General features: G+C 40.0%; 1 protein-coding gene across 1 annotated transcript; it reads right to left on the reverse strand.

Moving 5' to 3' along the window:
• Positions 1 to 1365: 1365 nt before the first annotated feature.
• Positions 1366 to 7217, reverse strand: LOC148337517 (histamine H2 receptor). Its single transcript, XM_088295309.1, has 2 exons — positions 6246 to 7217; positions 1366 to 2675 (listed from the first exon to the last, which is right to left on the reverse strand). Exons 1-2 carry the CDS (start codon positions 7027 to 7029, stop codon positions 2380 to 2382), a joined length of 1080 nt encoding a protein of 359 aa, XP_088151435.1. The 5' UTR covers positions 7030 to 7217; the 3' UTR covers positions 1366 to 2379.
• Positions 7218 to 10242: the final 3025 nt, after the last annotated feature.

Raw genomic sequence — 10242 nt, forward strand, 5'->3', positions numbered from 1 at the left:
TTTCCCCCTTTATAGAATTGATTAGAATTATCAAGCCTTGTTTGATGTGTTCCAGTTGATTTAAATGTACATCAGTGTTTAAATATGTATTACTTCATACCTTAACATCACCCATGTCATATTAGACTACATGATACAGCTTATTTTCCTCTCATTTCTCAGTAATGTTAATAAACCTGAAACTAATCTACCATATTTTCCAGACTATAAGGTGCACCTGTATATAAAACGCAGCAAATCTCACCCCCCCAAAAAACATATACAAGCCGCACCAGATTATAAACCGCAGTTTTCTATGTTGGAAAAAAAATGGTTGTTCACTGCATGTACAGAACGATTTTGGACTGTGAATTCACATGATGGTACATAAACAGATTGTTAAAACAGTGCCTTTTAACACTGCAACAACTTTGCTAATTAAAACAGAACTGACCCAAGAGAAAACAAAAATCAAGATTCATTTAGCGTATTTTCTGAACTATAGAGCGCCCCTACTGGTGAAAGAAAAATCCACAGAAAAGCCGCACCGTTGTATTAGCCGCACGGTTCGAAATCTAGGAAAAAAGTAGCGGCTTATCGTTTGGAAAAGATGGTAATGTGCATATCAGAAAAAAATTGAATATATTATACAGCATCAGGTTTTCCATTGTTACATTTTAAAAAAATCAAAAACTGTACTAATCCTTTATCTGCATTTGTAAAACCTACGCCATTGTTTCATATGGAACAAATACGTAGACCTAACTTCAGGACATGGACCAAAAAATGTTTTTCAAATTTGAACAACTCTTGTACTTCATTTGATTGGGCAAGTGTGCTTCATATTGTGATCAGTGTTGCAGGATTCAATATTTTGATGATAGCTGAGAGCACCATCATCAGCGCTCATTAAAACATCATCCATTCTTCTCGGATTATTAAGAGTGTCGGTACCAGGATGCATGGAGGTTTGATTAAACTCCAAAGAATTTTACAGCACGGTAGCTCCTCAATTCATTGTTGTGCTCCGGATGGAAGGGACAGCGTTTGGAGGAAAAAAGAAAACTCTTTTCACTTTATTTTCCAGCAACAAAACAAACGATTAATAACAGCACTCAGACAGCTCTGAACTCTGCCAAGACCAAACTGATAAGTAGGGGGGAAAATGTTTATTTATTGTTTATTATATTGTGTGCAGGTTATTGATGAAACTACTTTTCTGATTTCCATAAAACTTTGTTTTTGGATCGAGCAGAGAAAAACAAGTCAATATTGGTGTTGAGCCAGTTTCTTTTTGTGAGTCGAATAATGCTTTTTGTTTTTCTGTTATGTTGCACACAAAGTGCAGACAAAGGAGTATTGCGTCAGACTAATCAACACACACAGTTCAAAAGGCATAACGCTTTATTTCTTAGATCATTCATAACCCATATATTATCACAAGTTAATCCCTCATTTCACAAACAAAAAATAATTTAAACAAAAAAAAAATCTCACAGAACTGACATTTTGGAATGCACAACATGGCGGCGACGCTCCCCCGTGATGACGTAACACACCGCAAAGGCTTAAAAAACACATTGCATTAAATAGCTCAAAAACGTACGTCTTCGATTGGACAGCTTCACAAGCAGCAGACGTCACTCTGCCGAGACACCGCCCCCTGGTGGCGAACTTTAGACTGACAGATGAAGCGCTTCTCGGGAAAACAAACAACCTCAGAAGTTATCCAAGTTATCCCCTGGCAGCACGGCCGCGGTGACCTTTCCACAGTGTCATTGCTTAATTACTTTTCTCCTTGCATACACTCAAACGGCGGCGCCACTTAAAGGTTAACCTCTCCCAGCTGTTATATGTCAACATTTTCCATCCTCACATTTAAAAGTGAGAACGAGGTGGATGGCAAAGATCGTCCCCATATGCGCTCGCAGTCACAAACGAATTGACATCTACAGAATACGACATTAGAAATACTGATTTTTGTAGCAATATGTAATAAAGACCGTCGGCATGTGTGGTGCGCAGGCGAGGTTGGAGCGTGACTCTAAAACGACTAAAAGGAGGTTTAAGAGGTGATTCACTGGCGGTGCATTCCATCCTTGCGACAAACACTGTGGGTAAAAAAAAAAAATGGACGAACAAAAGAAAAAAAATCCACAGGAGTTATAAACAGAACAATCTTTTGACTGCATGATCATAAAAGGAAATAAAACAAATGAATCCAACTCTTATTTGACAGTGCTTATCTGCAATTATTTTCATACACTTGTCATCACAGCTTAGAGCGAGCATCAAAATCATTGCCGTCTCAGCTCAAGTCCACTTTGAATGCATTAACCAGTGAAGTAGTCCTAAAAACACAAGTCCTCTGCCATGCCTGTATGGCACTTCTCCGAGCTGCTAAGCTAAGGTCATCAGCGTGCAGGTGGAGGAAACGCTGGATGAGCGCTCATGAAAGCCGCCGTTGCTATCCAGAAAGCCCGAGCCGAATGGAATCTTGGATGGTCTGCAGCAACCGAGAGAGCCGAGCAGTGCCGGACAGAGGGCGTGAGACAGTCTATGCACGATGAGGTGGAATTTCTGGCGGAAGCTTTTGTTGATCCAGAAGTAGAAGATGCAGTTGAGGAAACCATTGGACGTTGGCAGCCAAACCACCACAAATTCGACCCATTCTGGTACAGAGCTACCCGACAGTGCTGCGGTAGAAAACAATATGAATGAGCGCACACACACACACACACACACACACACACACGATGTAGATAACAGTGTTCTCTCGTTACTTCAGTATATCGCAAGTTTTCATTTGGGAATATAAATTTCATCTACTGTAGGCCCCACCTCACTAGTTCATCTTCCTTTTAAAATCGGGCTGGTCAAAAATAAATTAGTGGAAAGGCTGTTTTTCCGAAATTATGCGAGTGCAGCGCACTCAGCACACGAGGATGACAAAACGTACAATTGGTCTTCTATCCGCATTGTATATCAAAATTTTTTTTTAAATATCGTCATTGCGATAATGGCCCGTGCAATATGCATATTGCAAAGATAAGTTTCACTTGGAATTTTATGTTTTTTTATCCGACTTGGACCAATCAGATGTAACATTAAATGTGTATCGCCGCACTATAAGAACGTTCGTTAGTTCATAAAAATGTCATTCCTTTAGGTACATGGTAAATATCGTAATATAGATATCGTAGCATTCAACACACATTTCTGATGTTTTTCAAAGCAGTTCTACTTAAGAAATAGCGTACAATGAATTATAATATATAATAATATAATCAATCATTTATTTTTCATTTGAAAAGGCTTCCTGCTTCACATTGTCGCAAAAAGGTACAATATTCGTGGGCGCCTTTTGGTGTTGTAATTCCTTCTCGCGGAAAGCAAAAGCTAGTTGCCATGGCTATGATTCTTTTATTCTCATTTTCTAAATTAAAGACAAAGAAGACGGATTTTTGCCGGAAATACGGTAGTAGAAGATGAGAAGCCATGGCAATGAGTTTATGGCTTCAACAACAAGGATTTATTCTTCATCTTGCCTTTTTAAAAGTTTAATTTATTAAGTGCAACAAGTGTATCAAAAAGAGGGAAATGTGTGTGTTGGTGTTGTAACCTATTGTAAGGGAATGATGGAACGTATCACCAAAGTGAGGGAACGTTACGCTACACATTGTCGTCTTCCTGAAACAATGGCCAAAGTCAGTTTTTGACAAAATATGTCAACAACATCTCCTTGTGATGCCGGACACATGACCAACATTCGCAGTTTACTTGACATGCCCCTTCACCCGTCTGCAACAAATTTGCGATGGAGGCTGGGCTGCTTCGGTTTATTATGAAGCAAAGTGAATGACGGGGCTGGCGAAAATGTCAGCACGCCTTGTCGCTCGTTTGGAGTTCATCCATTTTCCAGAGCAGAATTTGCAGTTGTCTCGATGTGTTGTCATCCAACCTCCTAAAGTTTCACTGCGTAGTATCGGAGCATGTTTATGGGTACTGAGTAACGGACATATTTGCAGTGGACTAACCTCTCTGGCATAAAAGGTCGTACAATTCTTCCTAAATGTTTTTTTTTTAATTTGTGAAACCTTTTAAGGCTGCAAGTCTACACTTACATCTTGATTGGTTGATTTCAAATGTATTTTGAGGTCGGTAAAAGGTATAATAAGCCAAATCCTCAACACATAAAAAAAAAAATAATAATAATAAATATCCTCAACACATAAAAAATAAATAAATAATAATAATAAATATCCTCAACACATAAAAAATGAATAAATAATAAATAAATAAAATAGATAAATATTATCAAGAATAATCCAATCAACACAATAAAAAAATAAACATTATTATGATGATGATGATCATCATCGTCATTCTCAATAATAGTAATTATAATATTAATAATGATAATAATAATGATAAAATAATTCAAAAAATAAAATAATAATAATAAAAAATAATAATAACTCATTCCCCAAATACGTCAGGACCTCCCAGTATGAAGTACGTCAAACATCCTCAAGGTCACAAATAACCAGCCCAAAGTCTCAAATAATGGAAGGGGCTGAACTTAAAAAGGCAATCGTTCACACAGCAGCACATGCATACATTTAAGACTGAGCTTTGTGGGGATTTTCCGTCATATCAGATTAATGGCAAGCCTCTTTGGAAAAAGGTCTTCATTTCTAAAAATACGCAGTACTAAGTCCACATTACGGCACGACAGCAAAATGGCTGAAGTTGATGAGAACATTTCCAAAAAGGCATGACTCATAAAATGGGCCTTAAATCAGTGTATTCATGCCCGAGCGTCCATAAAAAGGGCCATTCAACCAAGTTTTAAAATTGATGGAAGGTGTCGCAAAGACGGGATATAGGCGTGAAAAGCACGATTTACAATCGAGTAATCCAAAGTCAACTCGCGTTCACAAATATTGGATATGACTATTTCTTCAAGGAATTCTCATTTTAAGATGCGGGCATGTCAATAATAGCCGAGCTTACTTTTTACTTGCCGCATTTCTTCCTAAAACTTTCACCGGCTCTTGTTAAATACGTGTTCCTAGTACAAGAATGAAATTGATACAAGCTTTCTAAGTGTATTTTCTCAAAGACTCCAGGAGAATACACAAGCAACATAAACATCAATAACTATAAGCCGTTGGAGTTAAACTAGGTCGTAAAAGTGACAAGGACAATGTGAGAAAGTCGTGTCCAAAGTAACAGCGCCGGCATTTTTCAGAGATGCTATAAGAGTAATATTTTTTAATAATATTTCCGTCTTGTGAATAACACCGCACTTATTTCATAATTGGCCCAAAGCTTAGTCACAGACATTAAATGTCAGGTAGACAAATGTTAGTTTAGCCTCAAGACAAAATTAATCAATTCACTGCACAGATTTCATCAGCAGATACCAACAGATTTATTTAGAGACTGGAAGAGTCACAGAAAGACAAAAGTGGAGGGCCTTGAAATATTTATGGCTCATCTACATTTTGTGAATTTTGACATCAAGAAGTTGTGCCCAAAGTACTGAAAGGTGCATTCAAAGTTTTAGAGATAGAACTGTGAATCTTAATTGGGGGTCAACACTCAAAAGTGGGCCGTGGCACCTTTTTGGGTGGGTCGCACTGGTCCAAAATATTACATTTCTTTTGTGAAAACGGTTCAAATATTTTATTTTTTATTTTTGTTGCTGACCCCAATCTCTACTTAGACCAGTACTCAATTAGTGGGGCGGGCCCCCCTGGGGGGGTGCGCGTGTGAACCTGTGAAACATGATTTTTTTTCGCTGTACGACAATAGTGTAATTGCACCTCCACTCCAGCAGTCGGCAGTGTCGCTTTCCTTGCTCATTGTGCGCAGCGAGTATTAACTCTACTGTGTAGGTAAGTTTAATAACGAAAATGCTATTTATAGTTGCGGCAGAGAGTGGGGGGCGAATTGTTTTCTTCTTGCTAGGAGGGGCGTAACAGAAAACAATTGAGAAGCATTGATGAAGACACATAGCACCCTCTTAAAATATTAGAACCATTGCCCCAATTTTAAGGATTTGTTTACTATAGTGTTTTCCTCCGCATTAAAGCACAGCTGGTTTATTGCATAACAATCCATACTTTTAAAACTATTATGGTTGGATCGTCTGCAGAAGACGAACTACTATTTTTAATTTTCCTGCAAAAAGTGTGATAACAGTCGAGACCCAACGTTTTAAAAGATTTCAAAATGTGTTTTTAGACACGTGTGCTTACCGTTGTAGATCATGGCTGCCATGCACGGCGTCCAGCAAGTAAAGTAAGCAGCCATGACGGGCACCAGCACCCTGGAGGCCACGTTGTGTCTCCTCCGGTGCGCGCGCTCAAACTGGCGCAGTTTGCGGCTCTGTCTTCGGGCGGCGCACCACACTCTCATGTTGGCGTAGGCCATGACCCCCGAGCACGGGAAAAAGATGAAACAGGCCAAGCTCAGCGAGTAGCCCACATTAGTGGAGTAGGACGGGTTGCAGACCAGCGACGCGGTGGAGAAGTGGACCTGGATGATGCCATCCGGGAAGCATATCGGCGCCAGGAGGCAAGGTGGGAAGCACCAGGAAAAGGCGATCAGGAGCAAAGTCCGCCTCCTGGTCATCATGGACGAGTACTTGAGGGGGTAGAGCACCGCGATGTACCTCTCCAGACTGATAGCGGCCAGCGTGTACATGCACGTGGAGTACACGGTCGCGTTGCAAAAGGCCACCACGTGACACAGCTGGTCGGGCCCGTCCGTGTAGTCCTTGAGGAGACTCACCCACAAGTTCAAGGGCATGACCAGCAGCCCAAAAGCAGAGTCCGCAGCAGTCAGGGAGAGCAGGAAGTAGCGGGAGCTCCTGGACCAGCCAGCCACGGCGGACGTGATCACCAGGAGGACCGCGATGTTGCCCAAAGTGATCATCACGCCCAGAACGATGATGACGCTCACTTTGGCGGAGCGGTGGGGCAGCTGCGCCATCCTTTGGGGGCCAAAGTCCGCGCTGGAGAAGTTTAGTGAGGCGTTCATGGTTTCCCTCACAGAGACATTTTTAGGAGCGATACTTCCACCACTCCAAAAAGTGGTGCGTTCAAGGCAGTGGAGATGCGAGCCGGCGTTCGCAGCGTAGGGACGTCGCCCTGCAGGCTCTTGCGGCCATTTGCACAATCAGCTGCACACCTGAAGCAATTAGTGCGGGACTGCAAGGACGAGCTGCCTCCCACGATCATATTATTTGCCTTATGTTCCGTTTTGCACCCACATTTGTACATGATTGGTGTGGGAAACAACAAAATGAGAACTCAAACATTATAATTGAGTCTCACAAAAAAATAAAAAAAAAAAATAAATATATATATATATATATATATATGAAGCCTCAAATGTTGATCAATTGTTCATGACATCATGATGTAGAAATGTGAACAGCGTGACGAAGGGGACTGTTTAAATACCATTTGTGAACTAAGAACTATATTAATCTATTCATTGTTTGATCACCTGTTGTGAATTTTGACGTTCACCTTCTTGCTCGGGAACTCCAAGCTGAGCAAAAGGTACAAATACATTGAACAGTTGAACATGTGCATGGGAACGTTTAGAGAAGGTCAAATTAAGTTTGGAAAAGATTGTAGAGCACTTCAAGATCAATCTGAAATTTTACCTGAAAGCTGAATACCTCAAAATTTGTGAGTAGTACAGTCAGACCTTATGTGAGAAGTACTTACAGTGCAACCTCAAGTTACAAACTGAATTATTTCTGTGATCTGAAACGTTCATAAATCAAGAATTGGAGACTGTATAACGGTAAGCGGCAATTTATATCAGTATGTTAACCCACTCAAATGATCCTTGCCACTCATCTTTATTTTTTCCATAAAAAACATAAAGGTCACCCTTTGAGTCCATTCTTTAGCAAGCACTTGAGTGAGCTACAGGTGCATGACACCGTGACATGATTCATCACAATTTCATCCAACAATAACAGTGAGACACTCAACGATAAATCATCGCCGAAAACGAGCACACAGAAAATGTATATATGCTGCACAACATCCATCATGTCACATGTTCCACAATCACACATCACATTTGTGTCAAGCTGTTACTTCCCATCTCAGAAGATTTTGGTTTTTCATTAATTTGAGGTGTACATTTTATGTCACATTATTTGTAAAAAAAAAAAATTACTGGGGTGTGTAAACTTTTCATATCCACTGCAAATGGTCAACGCCAGCTGCTCACCTCCAAAACGGTCCCTCACTCACCAATCTGTTCTTGCGACAGTCAGGTGATTAAAGACGATATATGCCGGCTTTCTCTGAACATTGTCTGCCAATTCCCTGCACCCCCCCAGGGCATGGTAATATAATGCAAAATTGATGACATCCACAGAGAACAATTCAGCACGACATGTCAGTGTGGCAATTTGTTTAAAAAATACTTTTTTAAATACTGTTCATCTTTACTGGATTGATCCTAACCTTGAAAATGAATTTCATTCCAAATGAATGGGGCATTATGTAATGGAATGACATTTTTTTTTTTTTAATTTGTTTAAATTTTGATTGACATTGTTGGTTACAGTATTCATTTAATCTCGCAACGTGTTTATTACTGTTTTTGGAGGGTAGTTTAGAGTGGAATAGAAGTGCGTTTACCTCATTAAGAATAAGATTGAATAGAATTATTTTTATCTTTTCAATGTCATAATGTTGAAAATGTTTCCCCACTGAAATGAATAGAAAACCCGTTCCATTAAAAAAAATAATAATAAAAAAAATCTGTACTATGCATTTTAATGAAAAAAAAAATAAATTTATAATATTGCACTTAACTTCATAAAAATATATCATACTCACATAATTAGAAGAGTTTTGCAGCTACTGCAAGTGAACTTGGGGGGCGGCACGGATCAAGCCTAAAGTGGTCAACTCCCAACCCAGAAGTTGTGGGTTTGACCAAGATACCGAACCCTGAGTTGCTCCTGATGCAGTGTCATCAGTAAGTGAATGTGAAATCAGTGTGAAGTGCTCTGATTGGATGAAGAATATATGCCTGTGAGTATTTTTATCATGTCTGTTTACATGTGTTGCTGCATCGTTTGTAGTTAAATATCCGAAAACTATTACACCACCACCACATTATTCATTAGCCCGTCTATGGCGTTTCCCATCATCTAGTCGAATTAAAGGGGCATACTTCAAGGCATGCGGTTGTTTAAAAAACTTGTAATTCTTTGTTTAATGTTTAGTTTGACATCAACGTTCAACTGGGAGTTGCTTTTAACAGCTTGCAGCCTCTCTTTCGAAGAATTGTGAATTATTTGCCAAACTGTTGTGAAGTGACTTGATTTGATTTTTGCTGGCTCTTTAAATCCAAAAATTGACCAAATAACGACTCGTATCTCGGAAAAACACTGTACTGTATATATTGTGTGTTTTAAGTGCAGCTGCTATATGAGCACCACATACGGAACTCTAAAAAGCATGCAGTCGACACACGAGGCAGAGCACTGCCCCCTCACGAGTGAGTATCCAATCACAAGATGCGTTTGTCACCTTCAACGTAAAGCCAGCGAGAAGGCTCGCTGTAACCAACCTGCGATCTGATTGGCTATCGCAACTGTCTATCAAATCTGAAAGTCCATTGACTTTGACAGAAGAGATGGCCGCACAATTGTTTCTGATTGCCTCGGAAAGAATAGTACGCGCTATCGGTATTGTGAAATCTGCCTGGCAACACGAGCTAGCGAAATTTTGATTGGATAAAAACTCTCACCTGAAAATACGCTCGGGTATAATATGACATCATTGTGAAGATTTTTTTTTTTTTATGTGAGGCCAGCAGAGAAGGCCTTGACCGCCCACCACTGATACAAACTATCAAATATTTTCCCCAAATCTGCTTGTCTCCTCCTCCTTGTTCTATGCAAAACCGGGGCTTTTCATTTTAACAGCGTCAAATACTAGTGGCTTGCTTTACCAATGAGAAAAGGCACCAGGCTACTTCCTGTTGGTTGCTTAGCAACAACTGCTAGGCTTGTGCTGTGCCACCATCTTTCCCGCTCCACACAAAAGCACCTTAATCCATTCATGAATCCATACTTGGAGCATTTTTTCTGGGTGAAAACCTGAGTTGTTTTTTTTCTCATTGGACAGAGAGATCGCTCATTGTGTGCGTTTTTGTTTGTTGTTGTGTAGCACACGTGTAGGTGTGCACACAAGTAGGTCTTGCATGTGT

The sequence above is a fragment of the Idiotropiscis lumnitzeri genome, chromosome 5 (genome assembly GCF_059441095.1).
Source record: "Idiotropiscis lumnitzeri isolate Australia: NSW breed Sydney's pygmy pipehorse chromosome 5, RoL_Ilum_1.0, whole genome shotgun sequence".
NCBI lineage: Eukaryota > Metazoa > Chordata > Actinopteri > Syngnathiformes > Syngnathidae > Idiotropiscis > Idiotropiscis lumnitzeri.

Bases quoted from the DNA above. Each gene is read 5' to 3' on its own strand.
- LOC148337517 (XM_088295309.1), bottom strand. From the start codon at position 7,029: ATGAACGCCTCACTAAACTTCTCCAGCGCGGACTTTGGCCCCCAAAGG. The intron at 2,676-6,245 runs GTAAGCACACGT...TTTCTACCGCAG, and splicing joins GGCAGCCATGATCTACAACG to CACTGTCGGGTAGCTCTGTA.